The sequence below is a fragment of the Mesitornis unicolor genome, unplaced genomic scaffold, assembly GCF_000695765.1.
Source record: "Mesitornis unicolor isolate BGI_N332 unplaced genomic scaffold, ASM69576v1 scaffold23080, whole genome shotgun sequence".
NCBI lineage: Eukaryota > Metazoa > Chordata > Aves > Mesitornithiformes > Mesitornithidae > Mesitornis > Mesitornis unicolor.
Window position 1 is genome coordinate 35,748 of NW_010157921.1, and position 22,862 is coordinate 58,609.

Here is a 22,862-nt window from a genome sequence, read left to right on the forward strand (position 1 = left end):
TTTTATACACATCTGTTGTGAAAATGAATGCTTAAATTAACATGAGTGAGTAATCTAGAGAGGAACTGAAAGCAGGCATTTCATATGTTGTACTTATGGCCACATATATGATACCCAAAACTGAAGAATTTTAGTAGCTTTTGAACACTGGTAAAATGTTTTTTTGGATAATAGGCATATTTGCAACTTAGGCTTAATATTTAAGGTAAAAGTTCTAAGCTGCTCTTGTTTAGCTGCTTTTTAATTTACTGATACTGCAGTGCAAGCACAGGTATATTCACCAGATCCTAGTAGGAACTGTGAAGACACTTGTTAAAATTCTTGTAAAGAATGTGGAGGAGATGTTACTAACATTTAGAAGTTTTGGGATCCTTAATTTTGAAAGAAATCTGTTAGTGAAAAGGAGTTAGGATTGTTAATGTAAAGAGTTCATGTGAAATGCTCATTCCAGGCTCTGGAAAGCAGGGTTAATGAGGGGCCGTTTGGTATCAGTAGAGTCCCAGCTACAGCATTCAGGATTTATTGCTGCATTGATGCTTTGTATTTACTGCAGCCAGAGAGGTTCCTCTAATTGCTGGCTTAGTCATGCAGCCTTGTTCCTTCAGGCTCTCTTTTCCCCTGCCAGTCATGTCCCATCCAAGACGCGTGTCTGCTTCCCCTTTGCTGTTGTCCTGCAGAGCCGAGTTCCCAGGTGTAATCCAGGGCACGATGCATTTGCACCAACGGGCTGAATGGGTCTTCCAAACATGAGCTAGGCATGGAGGTGAAAAAATGCTTTTTTGCTTTGAGATGACCACATGAAGTCCAGATTACATTTTACTGTTTGTTGATCTACTGCTGCTCATTTTGTCACAGTTGTCTTCATGTGGTTTCTAACACATACAAATGGAGTATATACTTCCTTGTCATGTGTGTATGTTTATATTAACTCTAAGGAAGTTGTTGGCTTGTACTGATAAAGACTAAATCCCATGTTTCGTAATTTGCTTACAAATTCATATTTGAGTCCATCTTTGACTTCAAAGAGTCGTCGACTTAAAGGGTTTTGATGCTAAATTAAGTTAAATCTACTGACTTTTCCAGGGGCAGGTAACGCTGTTGCAGAGCAGAGGGTGCTGCTTCCTTCTCCCCTTCAAAACTGGCAAATTTGTTGCTAGTGGCAACTGTCAGATACTGAAGCAACAACAGCATGTTTTCCGATGATATCTTATTAATAGAAAGACTAGAAACAGTATAATTTAACATGCCAAAGAAAAAGTCAGAAATTAAATACTACGATGTAACATGCCAAAAAGAAAGGCAAGAATTGATTTCCATTTATACACTTGTGAGTCATTCTGTTTGAAGTAACCCATCACACAGCTTCACCATAGTAAGAGGGAAAAGAAGTCAAAGTACAGACAGTGGCTACTCCTGCTGCCACATGTGAGCGTTTCCTGTCAGCTCTTCTCGTTGGTCAGAAGTGGGGGTGCAGACGCAGAGGGATGGGGAAGGAGCCATGCAGCCTGGTAAAGGACCCGTGTCACAGGAGAATTTGGAGAAGGTGGAGCTTCCTCAGTGGTTTATGGACTGGCTTGCTTTTTAACTAGGTTTTTATTGCTGCATTGGAGCGATATTTCTTATCTGACTTACTTCAGGTGGATGTTTCATTTTGGCATGTTAGGATGCATACATAAGAAACTTTATTCTCTGTTGATGATCCCATATTCCACAGAGTTACAACAGCTGTGTTTCTTCTCTTTGGCTTTTAGGAATTTGTACTTTTAAAAAATAACTTTATCAGCCTCTACAACACTTTACTGGTGACTAGAAATCTGTGTAAAGTGCAAGCCGCTGAGTGTACCCCTAGGTATTTCATTTTTGTGTCACCAGCTGGGTTTGCTTTTCCTTTTTTAACTGTTGACTTTTTTTCCCTCTGCGATGGATGACTGGTCTGAAAAGTGGAACTCTGCAAGAAAACAGCATTTGAAGAGGTAAACAAGGTAATACTTTGGCAAGTTCAGTCAAGATTGAGGCTTCCTGGATAGATTTGGCTTCTGGTTTGGTCTGTTAAGAACATTTTAACAGAATTACATGCGTGAGAGAACAAAATTTCATTTGGGACTGACTTTCAGAGCTTGAAGCCAACTACTCTTGGGAACTTGTTGTGAGTCTGTGTCAGAAAAGTCCAAAAGAGCTTTACTTTTGCTTTAGAGCTTTTTACTCCTGTAATGTCAACCTGGCAGACCTTACTGCTTCATGTTCCATGTGATTTGATGTTAGGGTGGGCTGCTACTGGTTCCCCCAGCTCTGCCCTTGGCATGTGCTGCTCCTGCTCGCATCGCTCAGATGTGGCTGCAGAGTGAGGGAGCCCAGATCATGGATTTGTTACCAATCATGGCTGTGTCATCGCTGGATCAGCACCGAGGGAAGGGGGAAGCTCTGTGGTGAGGAGCAGGAAATGTGGATGTCTCTTTGCAGCAGCGCTCTGCTGCTGAGCTGGGGTGGTGGCACAGTAAGACTGCAGTACCAGCTCCTGGCATGGTATTTATTTGTCTTATCCCTTGTTTTGAACAGAAGACGATGGCGTTTCTTGGCATTTTATTTTGACTCTGGGTATATATTGAAGCCCCAGGTTGCCCCTCCAGTAGACTTAATGAGTGAGATGGGAATGAAATGTCTTTCTGTTCGTTTGGGGTTACAGAAGTTACCGTGTCTCAGCCTGCTCCATTCCAGGAGCGGTTTCCACTGGTGCTGGGACTGACGTTTGGCTGTACGATGGTATCTTTCGAAGGAATGTTCACAGTCCCAGGAGAAATAATAATTTTGTTTGAAAATGACCAGATGTGGAAACCGTTTCATGCTTGTGGCATGCTAGCAGTCTCTCCTTTTATTAATGGATTTTCTGGAATTGGAAATTCCAGTATAGTTCTGCACTAGTGTAAGAACACAAATAAGTTTTTTGTGTAAAGCAAAGCAGTCTCTAGAAGTTCACATGAACGATTTCTCAGAGTTAGTTTAAAACATGGCTCCATATGCTCTTGTTTCCTCCTGGATTTACAGACTTTGTTTGTAAAAGCAGTAAAATTACCTCTGGCATAATTAAGAATAATTATAATGTTAAATTACAAATAATTTATCACAAATACTATTAAAATTTAAAATTATCCAGAACTATAACAAACTGAAAAAACCTTATTTGAAACATGCAACATCATTTTCGTTCCTTGAACAAGAACTTTGGGGTTGTTTTGATCTTCTTTGTATTTTAGTTACATGTTGATTGAATTTATTTAGAAAGGCTTCATTTAGGGCTTTCTCTGGTTCAAAGAGCTCACTGTCAGCAGGCACCTGCCTCATTAAGCTAAATCTGCATCTGGGAAAAAGAGCAGGCAAGAGTTCAACTGGTAAAACAGGCACCATTTGGACAAATGAGAAAGAGATCCAAATAACGGAGTCCGTACGCCATTAATAACAGCCGGAAGAAACTTGCCTATCGAGATTTCAGACTTTTAAGCTCCGCAGCACCTGAGAGTCTTGCCCAGGAACATGAAAGATTTTGCCTTCTGGAGCTGGAGAGAAGCTGGAGCTCCTTCCAGATGGACCCACACCCACTCATGGATTTCTTAAAGCTCACATCTCTGCGTTAGGAGGTTCATAGCAAGTTGCTTCTGATCTTTACAAACATCCCCCCCCCCTTTTCTTTTATTTTTCTCTCTTCAGTTTGAAATTCCCCAAAGAGCCTCTGTGGACATGTCAGCAGGTTTGTAACGTTGTTAGACTACAGTTTATTCCAAATTTTATTTTATTAAGTACATGGAAGAGTTGTTTAACTTCCTTTTAATTGCGTTTTCTATTAGCAAAATATTTATGTGGATGTGTTCATCTGAAAATCTTAAGGAGAGTTTTGTTTTTCCTCAAATTGAGGTAATCCTTAGCTTAACTCCCCAATTTTTGCCTGCCTCCCATTTTTTTTCACTTGTCTCAGTCTGTTTTCCTTTTGAGACAGTGCTCTCCTTAAGGTAGGGGAGTCAGATGCATGTTTTAGCTACATTGAAAGTAAAGTTCTGTTTTCCTAAAAGTAGTCTTTAAGGTAATGAATGCCGTCGTTCATGTCTACAGGACAGTGGTCACAGAGGAGGAGCACTCCTGTTAAATGCCTGTTCCCCATGAAGGACAGCATGAGGATTTCTCCAAGTAATTTTGTTGTCTGGCAGTCTTGCCTGCAATGCTTTCTTACTCATTACTTAATAATAACAATAAAAAGATTTTTTTTGCCTAGGAGGGTTTTGGATAAAGAGACCTTAAGTCTGTTTTGGTATTTGGTAATGGAAGTTGTTCATGTGCTGAGGAGAAGGAAGGCATGTCTGAAGGTGAAGGTCGGACCCAAGGTGCAGCTCTGGCAGGAGCAATTGTCTGGGGGAGGAGTGCAGCGTTGGGCCCTGAGGTGCTCTCCCAAATCCACCAATCTCAGGCTGATGGGTTTTGTGAGTCAAAGGTGGTTTTGCGTGAGCTACCAGTTGATTTTTCTTCCATGAGGTCTTCTGAGCACTGTTTGGACTTAGTTAACTTCGCTTATCCATGACATCTGAGGAAGGGTGATTTCAGTTTTTAACTTCATGTTGCATGAGTAATTTTTTTTTCTTTAGATTTTTTGTCAAGTTGGCTCAATTTGTGTGTTGGGAGGCAGTGAGCAGTGATTTCCTATTCACTTTCCCTGTGCTTCTCAAGATTCTGTAGCTCTCCGCTGTCTGTTTTCCTGGATGAAGAGCTCTGCTGTGTTCAGATGCTTCCCATATGAAAAGCATTTCGTGGTTTTTATCGCCCTCACTGCTCTTGTTTTACCTTTTCTGGAACAAAAGAATAGCAAACAACCCCACAACATCAACAGCAAAAAAAACTGTACAGCTTTTCCTAGTTTTCATAGTATAATTTTCCCAGCATTTTCAGGTTTTAATGTTATGGAGATTGCTTTTACTGTTGGCTGTTCCCCAGTTGGAACATGGAGCAACGTGTCCATGACAGAGAACAGTAACGTTGAGTTGTCAGTACTTTTGCATTTCTTAAAGTGGGCAATTGACTTTCTGTAAGACTCCATGCAGCGTTTCTGTGTGTTCTGCTTCAAGTTCACTGTGGAGTGGAAATGCTTCAGCTTTTCTGTTGTCTTTGCCGAAGTGTTCCTTCTAAGAGCAGGTTAAGAGTAGGATTTCATTGTAGTTTGGTTGGACTCTGCTGTATATTTATTTTGGTCTGTCGAAGAGAGGGTAATTAAAAGATAAAACATCTTAGCTAGTGTTTGTTAATTGTTTGTAACACTACTTCCAATACAATTACAAGGTTTGCAGTTGAAGCCTGTGGAGGTGGTCAGTTCCCTGCACACCTACTGCCCCAATGCTGCGAGTCATCTCCTGCTAATGAAGGGGTTATGCTTGGATGGAGGTGAATAACCTGGTAGTGGTAGACCACAGAGCATCAAGTGATTACCTCAGGAAAAACAGATTCGGTGTATGCCTCTGCATGCATGTGTTACCATCATTACATACGTTTTAGGAAGTAATAACTTGAAATAATGCAGCTGTTGAATAGCTTGTTATGTTATGATAGTTTTTGATTATGTTTCTGAAAAGGAAATGGATGTTAATATAGATGTTTATTACTCACAGCTTTCTTAATGGCTGGATTTTTAATGCAAAGATGTTTTAAAGTCCATTTTGAAGAAGAAAATAATTCATTTTAACAAACTCCGTACTGGAAAAATGAAATTTAAGCTGAATAATGTATATATTCATGCCATACATCGCAAAGGAAGATATTGTTAAAACATTCATCATAGCTTATCTTTCCAATTCAATAAAAGAGCTACTAAGAAATAGCAAAACTGGAGTTATTTCTTCGGCTGATGTCCTACCGTACACTCTCAAATTGTGTTTTGGCAGAAGAGCAGGCATCGGTGATGCCAGAATGAGTTATTCAACTTGTAGGCAGAATTTAAGCAGCCAAGTCGAGTGTTGAAGACTTCATCTTTACCTATACCTCAGAAATGTAAAAGTGAACAAAACCCAACAACAGTGCTAAGAATCCTTTGCTAAGACTCCTAAACTGAAGTGAAAAATTGCAAAATAAGCCAATAATGCAGAATGAGCAGTCAGGCTGTTACAGCGCAGCAGCATTTCTTTCTTTCACCCTTCTTCATGTTCAGGTGCAAGCAAAGCTAAAAGGACAAATCAAAGCTCTTCCTTGATTTAAATCAGTGTTTTGTTATTTGCAGATAAAAACATAAATATCTCCAAAAGGAAATAAAGTAGTATCTCTTTCCTTCCTTCCTGATGTCCACAAAGGACAATAAGAAAACCCTCCCTGGATGCCAAATACAACTAGGATTGGAGACAGGAAAAAAAGAACCCTTTTCAAAACAAAATCAAACATAGTAGCTTGGGAAGGACTCAGAAGCAGCTCTATTTTCTTAGTCTGTTTCCCTAGGAATAAATTCAAATATTGGCTTTTTTGAAATCTTGGGTTGTATACTTCCTCCCTCTCTTGGAGGGAGATTCTTGGTATTCCTCGGTGTTTATTTCAAAGTGGGTGACAAAATATGTGATTCTGAGTTCCAGAAATGCTCTTTAAGGGATTATCTTTATCATGTGAAGAAATAGAGCGAGTGGTTGTTTTCTTAAAAGACAAAATCGGCACAATTTTAATGTATTTTTGAACTTACAACGCCTGTGCTGCATTGCCCTAACCTACCCTGGGTTTTGCTGTATTGATACCATCATATGCGACCAAAATAATAACGTGGAAACTTGTGGTCAGAACTAAGTAATACAATTGTACCCTCCAAAATACGAAGTCCAAGCACCGCTGGCTGTGGCTGTGTTACCTGGGACACTGCTTTCAGGTGCACTGGTGAAGTGCCGGCTGTTTTACTAGGCTTTGTTTTTCTTGCTCACCATTAGCATTATTCTGTTCTCACTGTTCATAGTTCTTGACCTGTGTACCCAAAATGGCCTTGTGCCCAGCAGATGAGGTTTCAAGGTTTGTAATGTAGATTTTGATATATGGTTGGTTTGATCAGAGCTTTCTGCCCGTGTCAGACCAGGTGTGTGGGGGCCCTCGGTTTGCTGACACCATGAGCCCAGGCTGTTGGAGCACCATTAGTGTGATGTGCGGTAGGGTTACTGCTCAGAGCGTGTGCTGTGCTGTCTGCTTGCTGTATCAGGTTACTTTCCTTGCAGTGTGCAATACAGAGACATCTGATGGGAACAAAGAGGAAAGAGAGAGGCAAAAAGAAGCATAATTTATGTAAGTAGGAGCACGTGGAAACATATTTATTGTTTATCTACAGATGGATTTCTTCTCTCCCTTCTCCTAAGCTTTTTGTGGTTAAAAATTACATAAATTTATTTACTTGGGTAGATTTCTTATCATAACTTAAACCATTAATAAATTAGTTCCAACTATTCCTTTTTAAATCTGACCATATACTGAACAAGTAGAAGAATGTTATCTGAAAGAGGTAGCAGGCAGATAAATTTGGTATGCGTGCAACTTCCAGTGATGTCCTTTAAAGCAAAGGCATAACAGCAGCTGCTGTGCAGGCGGTGCGTGTTGCCAGTGGAATTTATTTCTGCCCAACCGTGTACTCATCGACTGCAAATGCTCTGTCGTGAGCAGTTGCAGTGTGTAAAAGAAAAAGGGGTGGGGGCAATTCCGAAGAGGAGGGCTACAGGAGCGAGATAAACATCTATGTTTGCCTTTACAGTTGTCACTCATGATCAAGGAAATAGTCGAATCTGAAATTTTAGGAGATGAAAAACTACCAAATTCCTACTTTTTTAATTGTATGAATGCCAAAATATTGTTAATATTGTGTTTTTCAGACAGCTTAGATTTGGAGTTGGTATAAATGCAAATTATAGCAGCTTTTGATGGCACAAATGCTTTAAGTTCCTTTGCACATGTATTTTGCAAGTATATTATTTGGCAAGTATGTATTTTTTTATTTGTATGAATACAAAAAATAACAGCATCAACCTGTTTGGAGAGGGCTTTCTTAATTATTTGACAAACTGGTGTGCTTCAACCCTTTATTTAATTCTTTCTGTATATTGAAAATGCTCAGACTTTGGAAATGTGAGTAATTTAGTTGGTAGGTGTTTAGAAATACCAAGTGCAGCCTTTCTCAGAATAGAATGTAGAACATAGTTCATTCTTTTGTTTTTTCTAAACTGGAGATGCAAGGCAGTCAGAAAAACACCTCTTGGTTCGTGATGTTGGGATTTGGTGGTTTGGTTTTGAATTACTGTGTATTAAGCGTGCTCTCTGTGTTCTGGGAATGTGTCATAGGCTGCCTAGGAAGATTAATTTTTCTCTTTTGCTTCCTAATAGCTGTTTTCAGTATTTTATATAGTGATAGAGCTTTCCATAGCCTTGGCAGCAGCTACAGATGAGAAGTGCATTAAGCCGTTTGGTTCGGGTCAGTGTCGCTAGAAGATTGTTTCTTGCTGTGTGTTAATGAGATCTTCCTTCCTTCAGTGAGCAGGCAGGAGCTTTCGAATAACTTGATACTCTCTGAAAAAGATTTCTTCTCAGTCGTGCTCGAGAAGACAGGTCTAGCATCTCATTTGCTCATCACGAATTCTAAAAGCTCGTCCGTATCTGATTATATCCTTTATATATCTTTTGCAAGCTGTTCCAGCAAGTAAGCCCAAACTCACTTGGGAGCTGCGCTTGGTCTGGTCAGGTGCATCTCTGTCCTTGGCTCCCTGGGGTCCCACAGCTGGTGTGAAAGGTGACGGTGAGAACATGAGTGAGACGCTTCTCTGCTATTTCCAAAGGCGTTTTTTGTCCCCTCTGGAGGGCTGGGTTACTCCATGAGGAAGCTCTGTACTAAATGTGCTCTCTTTCATTTTCAGGCCAGAGCCTCAACAGAAAGCTCCCTCTGCACCTCCGCCTCCGCCGCCGCCCCCACCTCCGCCCCTGCCGGAGCCCACCCCACCAGAGCCAGAGGAGGAGATTTTAGGGTCTGACGATGAGGAGCAAGAGGATCCCGCAGATTACTGTAAAGGTGTGTGCAGTTCAGTGGTGTTGGTGAAGGTGAACACTGTCACGCAAATCTTAACTCTGGTTCTTGGGAGGCTTTTAGAGACCTGATCTCTAATTACAGAATATATTAATACGAGAATTATGGACAACTGCTTATTTCAGGTCCAGATGCATAATACACAAATATTGCATCCCTGTTTTCTTCCTAATGTCCTAGTTACAAGAATAGAGAAGAAACTTTCCTTGATTGATGTTAGTTGTAAGAGAAGCAAATACCCAAACCAAAACAAACAACCCCTCCCACACTCTGAAAGTTTCTAAAATGCCTTGATGCCTTTAACAGCGTGATCTACATTTATTTTTGTATCTTTTTCCCTGTTTTTTCACGTGCACCAGCCCAAGATGTTATGTGCTGCTTTTTTGCATGTTGTCTTTCGCAGCCCTCAGCGTTCTCTGAGGTTTTCTACATCATCTTTTTATCTCTTGATTTCCTTAATTTGTGTAGTTACTTAGATTCATTTTTTTGATATTGTTAAATGCATAAAAATACATGAGTGCAGTGGAACAGTGTCGATACTTCAGGTTGTTTCAATGTCACTGCTAAAGTTACAAGTCTGTTCTCATTAGGGTAAACTGCATACTGTGCTTACATGAAAAACCACGAATAACATGTCTATAACTTTGGGTTATCTATTGAAGTAGATTTCAAGGATATGAACTTATTTTATGAAACATCAAATTTTTATCACTTCAGACTAATATTTTTGAACAGGGGAAAAAGCAGCATATACACATGGACTGTGTCTGGTATTCTGTATTCCTCATACCAAGAAACACTTTCTGTGTCAAATACGATGATGTCTTCTTAATCAGAAGGTTCTGTGCAAGCCTGCAGATGTGCTATTTTAAGAATCTTCTCCCAGCCTGGAACAAGTTGTTTTGTATTTTCAGATTTAACAGCTGAAAGTGACTATTTCATTTTGGTGTAAGAATTTTTATTAATATGTGATATTTCAAATATTTAAGTGGCTTCGTGATACCAGTAGTGAAAACCAACAGTAAACTCGAACTGAACGTTGAATTCAACAGCAGGGAGAAGAAAAACATGCTGTTAAAGCATGCTTGTAATTTTTTAAAAATTATTTTTGTTACTACACATTTGTTCCTTAAGGTAACGCTTCTGCTATCTGTAATATTTTCCATCAGTGAGTAAGAATTAGTTGTTTAAACATCTGTTTACTTGTAAACATCTGTATTTCCCCAAAAGTAAGTGTTTCAAGGCCCCCACTCAATTCTTCCCTGAAGTAAAGGCTGCATTTAATTTCAAACAGTCTGTTGTTGTCTGTGTTCCTTTATCTCTTGCAAAATGTCCCCATCTGGAGAAGCTACATCACAAACCAAACCAAAACCAGTCTGAGTTTACAGCCTGCTTCTAAGTTACCTGTTAACTGGAGTCTTTCTGCCTATAGCAGGTTGGCAGTGAGATTTTTATGCTTTTAAAATGAACTACGTGTCACACTAACAATACTTGCAAGATTCCTGAAAAGTTAAAGGGAACTTCTGAATGCTTAAAGGTTCTTCTGAATCCTTCTGGCCCTGAAGCTCGAATTGTTGGAAGTATATTAAGGGTAGTTCAAGTTTGGGGTCGTTTGGATGTCATAACTGTTATTTGTTTCTGTGAGGACAGTGCCTGTGTTGCTCCAGCAGATGATTTACCTGTTTTCTGACCGTAGTTTTCTGTAAGACTGATAGCTACATTTGCTGCTTCTGCTCTGCTGGGTTGAACTGAAGGGAAGGTCACCATATTGTTTAAGGATCTGAATTGCATGGCCAGATTGGGATGATCTGGGGCTATGCAGACTCTGTTTGTTTATTTTATGTTCAATTTAGGGAATGAGTAAGTTATTTAGTAAAGAATTTCAGGGATGGCTTTTAGAGAAATTATTTCCATTTTTTTGACAGGTATTTTATTAGTTTCAATATGTTTTTCTGTTTTGGGCAGTGTTACCTGTGTTTACAGAGTGGAAGAGAAATATTTGGAAATCATCATTTATTACTGGAGTGTCTCTTTTCTTCTTGATTTTATCTCCAAAATGGCAGTCTCCCAGGATTTTTGAGTGAGGCACAGGGCATACTTCATCTGTCTTAACTCCACTCTGAAATTTCATAGGAGAGGAATTTTGATGAGGGAGAATATAATTAATTTTTTTAATTAATTCAACATTTTACTGGTTAACTGTAACTCCCATTGGCAGGGTATTTTTGTTACTGATTTTACTTTTTATTTTTAAAGGTATGTTAATATGTGCTGGTCTCACATCTTCACAATGTTACATGGTGGTTAGTAAATAGTTATAACAGTATTTTTAATTGGGAAATTGGATTAATTGAAGTAGCAGCTGATGTGAAAGAGACAACCACCAGCCATAGGTGCAAAGTAGAGTAACCTCTGTTCCCCAGAGGCTTCCTTCAGGACCAGTTTAAATCCATTAAATGACTTCTCTTGGTGTCAGTTTATTGACATTAAATGTTCTTCCAATCTTTATTTGTTTAAGGAATGGAAATATCAAAAGTGCAACTACGTGCTTTTTCAAGGGGTACTTAGACAATGAAGCTGTTTTTTCTTCTTTTCTGAAAAGCCTTGAAACACTTGGAGGTTTTTTTCAAGAGCCTGTGGTGTCATGGATGTAATTGGAATTCTTGGCTTCTCTGATCATCTTCTTTACCCCCTGGAGATGTCTCCCATTCATCCAGTTCACAAAGGGAATAATTCCCTATACAAACATAGAACTTGCCAGCCACAATTACCAATACATTCAGGAGACGTTTAGGAATAATGAGCTCATTTTTCTGACCCTCTTTCTTGAGTGCATGTAGCTCGCTGTGAGAGACTTCTTCTGTGTGTGCTGCACTGCGTAGCACAACAAGTTTTTTTGTTGCGTTACCAGTGCCACTTATGCATTGTACATTCTCAACTAGCAATATTGTTTTTCCAAAAGTACATCATTTTTCTCAACCCACTGTTTTTGCAGAGATGCTTTCTTGTCACTACTCTTTAGAAATACTTTTTCTATCACGAAGAACTTCAGTTACATTCTGCATAGGATGACACCAGTTTTTCCAACATATTTAGCTAAGTGTGTTATTCCTTGGTTGTCCACAAGCTGTAAACGAGGGTATTGCTGACACAAATTATCAGGGAGTAACGTGTACAGGAACAGTGATGGATTATTTCCAAAACTGCTCCTGTTGTGGCTTAGGACAGTATCTTGTGCAGTATATATATACTCAGAGAATGTGCTACCGCTATGGGTATCTGTAACATATGATGGTGTATTCCTATTATTAGTTACGAGAGTGCTGTAGGGACCAAAATAACATGGCTTTTACATATATAGTAATGTTATTCTTGCAGTACATAACAAGTATTACCTTAACTTAACAACCCCCAGCTTATTAACTTGACTTCGTTGTCTTGGCTGATTTCCTCTCCAGGGTGTTCTCTCTCCTGTCTGTGATGGGAAGGAACGCCCAAGTTTTAGATGATTTTTGGCCCTTTGAAGCACAAGAATGCCCAAAGCTGTCTGCAGAGAGACAGACTTCTAAGGCTCTTGTTTACCTAAACTATTCTTAGAAACATGTTTACCTGCATTTAAATTACGTATTGTTGAGTGTTATGCTGTTAACACGTCAAAAAAGCAAATGTTATATTTAGTGCAAAAAATGACTTCTGGACGTTGTTTTATATATTTCAAGACCCACTTGTACCCTTCTGGCGGTGCAAAAGAGTGCTTGAATTGTGACTGTTTCCATGTACATCTGAACTCGTATAGTTGTTACGGAATGATTTAATAGGACCAACTGCTTAGGAACATCTCTGTATTGTTGAATTTTAGAATCTGTTTTGCAAACCACAGAGAGGTGTTAAAACTAGGTGTTAAATAGTTCTCGGTTTTTCTAATAAATCTGTTTGCAAAAGAAGTAATGATTATACAGAGAATATCGTTTCATACTTCTCACTGTTTTCATGCATTGATCCATGCAGGACAAAACTCAAATCGGAAGAAATTGTGCAGTGCTAGTGAAGGATGTGGAAGTGTTTTATGTAATTCTAGCTGTCAGGTCAGCAGACTTGATTCATTTCACAAATGCAAACCTTTTCAGTAATGGAAAGGTAGAATTACTCTGTGTTCTCTCAGCCTTCCCCTCACATCAGTCACTTCATCATCCTGGATAGAGTTTTACAAAAGGCTTTACCAAAAAGTATTTTTTGTTGTTGTTGTTGTTTTAAACCAGTCAATAGCTGTCTTAAAATACAATTATAGTTATTTAGATTTTAAAGTATTTTCATCGGGTGGTACTGCAAGGATGGTTAAATAGACAAATGAGTATTTTAGGTTTGTTTTTGTCAGTGTGGTTTTTTATATGCGAGTTTACTCAGCAGATTTTCTATGATGTAACAGCACTAGGCTTGGTCTGCACATGTGCTTGATACGGATTCATTTTGTGAATGAAGTGGCAGTACAATAGCCAACACTTAATAAGTCTGTGTCCTCCTGCTTTCCTGAAGTGTAAATCCAGTTGAGTGTGCCAAAAGTGATCTGTTTTCTCTTTGAAAAGTGAGGAGTGCCCGCTTGGCCTTGTTAGTGAACTTGACACAATTCAGTAGTGAAAATGAAAGGTTATAAATACGTCCGGATTTGATTTCGCTGTTCTGCAGATAAAAAGGAGATAAGAGAGAAGTCCCTGTTTTAAATCCAAGGAATTAAGTGATCAGGTCACGTTGTTGTCCTAACTGGGCACAGTTCTAACGATTTTCAGGAGATTTCAAAACAAACATAGCGACTTCGAGACAGTAGTCTGGGGTTTTCCTCATTTTAAGTGGAGTTGTCAATACCCGGGGATCTTGCCAAGGGACAGTTGGCTGTGAAACTGGGAAGGACCAGAAAGAGCCAAAGAGGTGAATTGTTGGCAGCTGCTGTGAGTCTGCTCAGTCTGTGGTGAAGTCCTGGAGGGTTGCACGCTGCAGCTTTACTATTTGTTTGCAATTTGGGCAAAATTGTGGATGTTGTTGTTACTGTGTTACGGTCTGAATAATCATCTTGTGTGATCACTGTCATCTCTGGTTTTACTGGGAGGAAGAATGCCTCTTAAAATACAAAGAAATAGAAAAACTTCATTACACGTCCTCACACTGCCTAGAAGCTGGAGCTGCAGCCTGCTCTGTCCTGTTGGCCTTGCTGCCTGATGGGGTTTTGAGGACCTGTGCAATGCTGTAAGTTAGGACCGCAACTTGGTAATTAAGGAGCTGTTCAGACACAGCCCATAGCTGCCTGCTCTCCCTTCTTCCTCACTGGAAAAGCCTCAAACATGAGAAAAATGCATTGCTGCTGTGGGTCAGGAGCCGAGCAGAAGAGCAGCTGTAAAGTCTGCATTGCTCTTCACATTTTCTCAGGAAGTGTTTTATTGCTGCCTTTATTAGTAGAAAGCAAATGGGAATCAAAACAGTCTCTGTTGAGATCCTGCAATCATCCAAAATATGTTGACTGGAGAAGCTTCAAATGTGATAAAGAAATAATGTAGATCTTTTCTGTGCTCTCTGTGAAGTGGAAGATAAGCCTGGGGAAATAGAGAACAGATGGTAATATTACCACAAATAAAAGCCTTAAGAGAGAAGGGGGAATAAATTCTCCAGTAGTTACAGGACAGGAGTTTTTTCCCTCCAGGCCAAGTAAGGCAGTATTTTCAACATTAGAGTGAAATTTTCTTTAGACTTCCTATTTATAGCACAGGACAATTTGAAGAGAAAATCCTACACTACACAAATTACTTAAAAACCTGGGAATTGTTGTTTTCTGAACATTCTTTTCTCACTTGTTTTTTCATGGAAGGAGGCTATCATCCAGTGAAAATCGGCGACCTTTTCAATGGCCGGTATCATGTCATTAGGAAGTTAGGATGGGGACACTTCTCTACAGTCTGGCTATGCTGGGATATGCAGTAAGACAACTATTGATTTCCATTCACTTTTTTCTTAATACGTTACTTTATTTTGTTTGCAGTAACTTTTGTTTTACAAGCATGATAAAGTTATGTAAATGTTTGCTTTTTTTTAATGCTGAAAGATACCTGCAGTCTTATTTTGCTCTTGTTTAGGAATGTAATTTATGAAAGCTCTCAGAAATAAGTGTAATCCTAATTTCTTTGACAGATTAGTTTTGCTTACTAAATTTGCATGTTCGTCTTGAACATGAGAGAGTAAGCGAATGTTTTTATTTCTGTTGTATTTTTATTGAAAAAACCATAATTATACCTTGATTGAATGATAAAACGTGTAACCAAATTCCTCTTTTAAAGACATTAGCATCAAGGAAACAAAATATTCAATAAATCAGCCTGTGTACAGGGTACTGTTAAAAGTTGGTCTTAAGTGTAATGTTAGTGTTTTCTGTCAGAATAAGTTAGGTTGTGAAATATTTTATTTAAAATTTTCCAACCTTCAAAGTGTGTCTGTTTTTAGCTCAGAGCCTGTGTTTAAAATGTTTTTGTTCTTTCCAAGGGGGAAAAGGTTTGTTGCAATGAAAGTTGTAAAAAGTGCCCAGCATTATACAGAGACAGCCTTGGATGAAATAAAGTTGCTCAAATGTGTAAGTATCACACGTGCAATACAGTGCTCAATACCAGTAATAGTAGTAGTAATGCGTTCAAAAAATACAGAGGAATATTGTTTTTAAACTTTTAAGTTTATTTTTTTCTAAATAGCATTACCATGATTTCTGAAGCTCCAAAATATTGCTTATCTTCATGTGGAAAGCTAACTAATTAGTATTTTAAAGTGCATTTTTTCCTAAAATGTCAGTGTTTACGTTCTTGATTTAGGTTCGAGAAAGTGACCCTAATGATCCCAACAAGGACATGGTTGTACAGCTCATTGATGACTTCAAAATTTCTGGAATGAATGGTATTCGTATCCTTTTGAAAACGTGGCATCTTCATTAAAAATGATCTACTGACATAAGTAAGCATTTGGCTGTGGCTTTTTTCTAGTTAGTCTTACGTCAGATTTGTAGCATAGAATCACCAGAATGTATGTAAATGTAATGTAAATGTAATGCGCTCACTGGAGAGAAAGCTTAATAAAATTTTAAAAAATCCAGTGAATCCTGTCGTGGTCTGCTACAACTGGAGATAGTTTACTTAAAAGCTGGAGTTTTACTGAAAAGATTTGTAGTAACTGAGGCTTACAGGAAATATGTTTTGCTCAGTACTGGTAAAGAGAAAGCAAGTGTCAATGTCATGAAGAAACCGGTTTCTGTTTTCTTACAGGAAGTGTGAGAGCCTGGAGATTGTTCTCTTGTTTATGTGATCCTCTTTTGGCCAGGTGTTAACCTCTTTCTTGGCAAAGGTTTTAAATCTTTACCTTCAAATGCTTCCTTTAAAAAAAAAAAGGAGAGACACAAAGTAAAATATGACTGACTATTGTTCTCAAGGAAAATTGTGTGTCTGTGAATACTTTTGATTTTAGAGTCGAGCTAAAATGAATTGTCCTTGCTAATTATATTAGACATTTTAGCAGCTTATTATATTTCTGTGCTTTCATTTAGCATTACAACTGTGTATTAATGTGTATGCTGCTTGTGTCTTGGAGCCCTGACCTCATTGTTCACGGTGTCGTACAGCCAGACAAAGTGACAGTTCCTGTTCTGGGGAGCTTAACGCTGAGTTGATTTTGGTGATGTGCCTTCAGTCTCCAACAGATCAGGTTAAGATGCTCTTCACTGACTCTCATCTTCTAGGGGGTGACTGTCAGGAAATCTGAATGCCCACTAGAAAGCATCCTTTCAGGGTGAAGTGTGCAAGCAGTTTTCATCTCATCCCTCTGTCTCTTGACATTAGTTACGAAGCCTTTGGGTTTGTGTTGTGAATGAGACTGTGAGGATGAATATTCTCAGTTACAGAATGGGGGCTTTCCCTTTGGCCTGTTTTTGGTTTGTTTCTTGGTTGCTTCAGTGGTAAGCTACCGTGGTAGAAGGCTGCATAAATGTAGGTGAGGTTAGTGTTTGCTTTTTTCTTAGGTTTTGCCATCAAATTAAAATGAATTAAGATAAACCATACAGTTGCTATTAGTTGTTTCAACCTGAATACAAATCGATTGGGATAAAGGAAACTGTTTAACACAGTGAAGCATAGAATCCTGGTTAACGTTTCTTGGTGCTTCTGTTGTGCTACAAAAAAATAGGTTTTAATTTTTGAGCTGAGATGCTTATTATGAAGTATTTTATAAATACCTCATTGTCTTCACTACATTTAGGAAAATAATAAGTGACCAAAGCACTTGAGGTCTTCAGCTGACAGCTGTACAATTGAAGAACAAAGTTATTTTTAGAAATCCTAAATTTTTACTTGCTGTTTTCCTTGTGAAACACTAACATGAAATAGGGAATAAGAAAATGTATTCGTAACTATACATAAAAATAATTCTTATCTGTTTAACAGAGCAGTTTCCCAATAATGTTCTTAAATTATTGCTAAGATTCACATATTTGTCTACTTCTGTATTAAAGGTGCGAGCTATTTCTAAGTGTGGAGGGTAAATTTTGTTAGTGATAAAAAAAAAGCATATCCAAAGTTTAGCTTTTGAAATATGGCACTTAAGTGGGCAAAGCCAAAAGACACCACGTATTAGTGAAAAATAAAGGTTCAGATAACTTTGTGTTAATGGGTTAAAACTGGACAGCTGGTGTTGATTTATTGTACTTCAGTTTAACCTTCATGTTGAAAGCTCTGGCAGTACAGAAGTTGTTTTACGTGGAAAGCAAATGTTCCTGCCTTACTGAGAAGTACACTTCTCAGCAAGCTGCAGTAGACAGGACGGACTGATATTGGACTCAGATGTAAATTACAGCTGGAAGTCTATTGAAGTCCCAACCACCAGTGAGAACATGGTATCAAGTACCTTATGCTTTGAGTTTTCTTGTGAACGGTTTGTTCCTCCCGAGTTGCATTTGCGAAGCGATTGATTGCATTCAGTATTTTCTCAACTCCTTTTTATCTTCTAAAGGAAGAAATCTTTCGTGCAGGTTCTTTTGGGAGGGAGCAGGTAACTGATTTTAACATTTTGCTGCTATTTGTTTCAGTTTTTAAAATGCCATGTAAGTGCTACTTTAGTGCTATTGAGTTGAACAGGTTGAGAGAAATACATTAACTGGAGAGTTTTTCCATGCTCTGCTGTTTCCAGCTTCCTTTGGGCAAGTCACTAAATATCTGTGCCTTGACTGTAACTTAAAACAACATATGCTTCACAGAGGCTTGATTACTGGTTATGGTATACATTTAAAAGTTAAAGCAAGACAGAAGAGAGGTGGGTGAATCCCTTGGATGGCTAATGCCACCGAATGTCGTGGAGCTTCCAAGCAGGGAAACTTGTCGAGAACTGTGTTAGCACGGAGCTGGGAATGTGCAGAGCCATTGGCCTGCACCGCGTGTCTGAAAACAGTCACATTTCTCCTAGGAGCTGTAATAAGTGTTTATGTACAGAGGGATTTTAACACTGTGCGTTATGCTGCACTAGACTGATAATTTTTCAACTACTTGCACATTTTTAAAAGGTTGCAATTATGATTTTTTCAGGAAATAACAGAATTCTCGATCTTGGGCACTTTGGTGTTTTCCGCAATCTAGATGATTATGTTTGTCTGCATTGCATATTTATCAGAGCCTTAGTAAATGTTTATTTGAGTGTAGCATCTTTTATTAAAAGATTGAGATAATCACATAATGAAACAACTGTTTGAAGAGGCAAGGGAAAAAATAAGAAGGAAACATTCCTGACACAATCGGACATTATAATTGTAATAGATTTCTCTCCAAAGAATATACTGCATTAATTAAACGCCATAGCTTCTAAACGCTGCCAATCCAGAAGCAACTGAGATACATCCGGAAGTGCTCTGTTTTGGTACCAGAGCCTTATTTCATTTAGCTTGACGAGTCTTTAATCCTCATCACATTTCTAAATGCTCCTGTAATGTGTGTTTGTAGATAGACAGTTACAGGTAGGGTTTTAGTCAAGAAAGAACAGTTGTAGGTACTTAAGCCTGTCAGCTGATGAATGTTATGTTTGTCCTCCTTTCAGACATCCTCTGCCGCTTCAAAGAGCGTTTCATAAGAGGCGTTTCTGCTGGGTAGGCTTCAGGTTTATTTTTGCCGGAGGACTTTTTGGACATTCGCATCTGTCAGGGTGCTGGTGCTGTAGGGGGCTTGCAAGGCTGATTTCTTAATAGTTAATGCACAGCTTTTCCCAAACTCTTTGCTGTGGACATTCTGGCTTGCAGTTAATGTTTTTCAGGTCAGGATAGTAAATCAGACAATGGTCACATTTTCACATACCTACTCCAAACACTGAGCCTCCTGTATATCTTTGCCCCATCCCAGTTGCCTCCCCGGTACTGAGCATGCCTTGAGTTTGTCTGAGTGCTCCCAGCACAATGTTGCCATGTTTTTTTCAGGTGGACATCACTTCTCTTTCATGTGACCCTCCCTCTCTTTGTCTGCCTCTGCCATTCCTCCTTGCATCTTTCTTTTTGGTGCCCTTCCCTTGCCTCTCGCATATTTAGTTCCTTACACCCCTTTCTCTTCTGGTTACTGGCGAGGCTTAGCACTTCTGTAAGTGCAAGGAATGGCAAGAATGTGCACTGGAGAGTTTGCAGCAGCAGTGGTCTGAAGGAGTGTGGGCGGGTGTCCTAAATCTCAGTTCTGAATGCTGCAGTGTCTTGCCTTTCTGAAATCTGTGTTGCTGTAGCATTGCAACGTCACTGCGTGGGCAAAGTTAATGAGCCCTGCAGAGCTGATGTGCTCTGCTCGGGCTTTTTGATGGCTGGGTGTTTTACGAGTGAATTCTGTTCATTGGATGCTTGGGTGGCAAAGTAACCAAGAGTGTTTTCTCTTCTGAATGGAACGGAGTTTTATAATAATTGAGTAGACTTGATTGAAATGATTGGAAAATGACTGCTCACTGTCTCCTCTGACACAGGAATTAAGGAACATGAAGTGAGATGTACAGGTAGCAGCAATCAATATGTTACAGTTCTTCACAACGTGCTTTGACCTGTCTTGAGTCCTTTTAACTTTGGTCCAACTCCAGCATAGGGGATGTAGATTTTAAGAATTCAGTTAGGTTTATGCATATAGGTAGGTACTTGAGGAGAATGTAAGTGATAGGCCCATAGACAAAGTAAGTCTCATTTTGACACAAGTTAAGACAATGACTCTAAGATCATTGCCGAGACTCTAGTTAATAAACCTTAGAGAAGTTCTGTTTCTCCCCTAACAGCATAGTTCCCTGTGAATGGTCTCTGAAATAACAGTCTAATTTCAGCCATTGAGATTTTCCTGCAGTGTCTGTCAGTTAATTCAGTTTCTGTTATTTGTATTACATTGCTCTTTGCAAGGTTATGGTATCATGGCATTAAGACTTCAGCATTCTTTCTGATTCCCAGGGACATGGAGGTCATTCTCAGCTCATGTCTGAGGATTAACTTAGTGTAGCGAAGTTGTGTCATTTCTTGCCAGAATGTTGTGGAGGGTATAACTTACAATTAGCTTGACTACCTGAATATTTTCTCAGTAGAAGGATAACCTACCCAAGGTATATTAAGTGTAGAAGCTCTAATGTAAGGAAGCCTTTGAACCATGAGTGACTGAAGGTCTCTTAATCTTGTTTTTTCCTAGTAGTCTTCTCTGATCATCTACTGCTGGCCTCTGTTGGTGGCCAATAGCAGATGCTGGGTCATATTAAAACTTTTTGGTGTGTTTTTTGCATGTTGCTTCTGAGTTCTGCGTTTTCTTTGTTCCTTGTTCTTTGGTGATTGCCGTTGTTCTCTGCAGTTAAAGCCGTAGGTGGTAAGAGATCCATTTTCTTACTACTTCAGTCTTTGTTGTCAAGTGGTTCTTAACTGAGCCTAATCAAAAAGTTGTTTAGTATGGTTCATTTTTTAAAACACTGTTATTTCAGTCTTTTATTGTTAAAACCTTCTATTCGTATCACTTACCATTCATTAGAAACTAGATACAATAGAGCAAATCAGTACTTTTAACTCTTTCAAAGAAAACAAACATGAATTAGTTCATTATTTCTTACGATTACCTATTTCATTGTTCAGCCTAATGCTTCTGTTAACATGTAGCATAACTGACAAGATTTGCATAATTAAAATGTTTTAATTTCTTCTACATTTGGGCACTGTTCTTGTATGTGTTTGTATATGATTATATTGAAATGTAGTACCAAAGCATATACCATGCTCTGCTCATTTTAGGGGGAACAGTTTTCCCTCTAAACAAGGTGATGATTGCTTTAGCCAGTATGCAAACAAACATTTATGTTCATCTCATCAACAAGTTTATCTGGAAATTATCCTTAATTAAATCCCAGATGTCTGTATGGTCTTTGAAGTACTTGGACATCATCTCCTAAAATGGATAATCAAATCCAATTATCAAGGCCTTCCAATCCGCTGTGTAAAAAGTATAATTCGTCAGGTAAGATTTGTTAACGTTGAATGAGTTTTTTCCACCATTGTCAACAGTTTGAAGGTTGTAATGATGATATTTCAGCTGAACCTTGTACTAATGAGTATCTAAAATATGATGATTTTACTCGTAATCCTGGGGCGGATTGCAAGAGCATCGTTCTGGATAGCCTGTGTTTTCTGCATGCTGGGGTTTGTTGTTGTTTTTTCACTGGTTATTTTTGTTTTTTCTTAAGATTTCCAACTGATAAGGCAGCTCCCTGAGCTGCTTTAGAGAGTGAAAATTTGAAGCAATGACTCTTTTGTAGACGTAAGGATATTCATATTCAGTTGCAGTTTTGGTTGACATGACGTGCTTCTTTATAAGATCTGGAAAACAAAACATCAGAACAGTGGGAAATTATTATTATGAAACTGAACAGAACTTGTGTCTCTCTGAAAAATAGGTTCTAAAGGAAGAAACTGGTCTTTGAAAATTGTTGTCTGTCTGTATTTAAGTTGACTCTGGGGACACCTTATAGCAGCCTTCCAGTACCTGAAGGGCGTCTGCATGAAAGATGGGGAGGGATTTTTTGCAAGGGCATGTAGTGACACAACAAGGAGTAATAGCTTTAAACTGGAAGAGGGTAGATTTAGACTGGATATTAGGAAAAAATTCTTTACTTTGAGAGTAGTGAGACACTGGCACAGGTTGCCCAAGGAAGTTGTGGATGCCCCCTCCCTGAAGTGTTCAAGGCCAGGCTGGACAGGGCTTTGGGCAACCTGGTCCGGTGGGAAGTGTCCCTGCTCATAGCAGGGTTTGGACTGGATGAGCTTTAAGGTCCCTTCCAACCCAAACCATTCTGTGATTCTTTTTGTAGTCAGAGGGCTAAATTGAAAAGGAATTTTTAATGCTATGATTTGGAAAATATTTTTGCCATTTTTGAATATTTTTGAGTATTGGGACAAAACCAGGCTTACTGTCAAATGCAGCTGAGAGTTGAGCTTCTTAGTAAGAAATTTCATTTTGGTTTTAAGCAGTTTTATTTCCCCAGGGTAGAGTTATATGAACTGTCATGCAAGAGAACAGTGCAGGATTGACAAAAGAACTAGTTGCTGCAGTTCCTTTTTTTGCAGTAGAGATGATTGGAAGTGTCCATTTATTTAATTCTGGAATTTTTGCTTAGGGTTGTAAAATACATAGCATCGGTGTCTTTTGAGAGGGTCGTTTTCTGAAACTGATGGTGAAACGAGCATTGTGTATTTGATCAAAATTTTTCACTTTTGTTTTGTTTTATATAAGGGCTGTGCTGTCATCCAGCGAGATCTGGA

The 22,862-nt window shown here is 38.9% G+C and overlaps 1 protein-coding gene across 1 annotated transcript in view; it reads left to right on the forward strand.

Moving 5' to 3' along the window:
• Positions 1-21,561, forward strand: part of LOC104538634 (SRSF protein kinase 2) — a gene marked incomplete at its 3' end in the record, with an annotated part of 57,254 nt that extends 35,693 nt beyond the window's left edge. Inside the window, exons 2-6 of the mRNA XM_010181899.1 lie at positions 8,892-9,043; positions 14,913-15,021; positions 15,581-15,668; positions 15,901-15,988; positions 21,455-21,561. Of these exons, the coding sequence (XP_010180201.1) occupies positions 8,892-9,043; positions 14,913-15,021; positions 15,581-15,668; positions 15,901-15,988; positions 21,455-21,561 (544 nt within the window). The remainder of the gene's footprint in view (positions 1-8,891; positions 9,044-14,912; positions 15,022-15,580; positions 15,669-15,900; positions 15,989-21,454) is intronic.
• Positions 21,562-22,862: the final 1,301 nt, after the last annotated feature.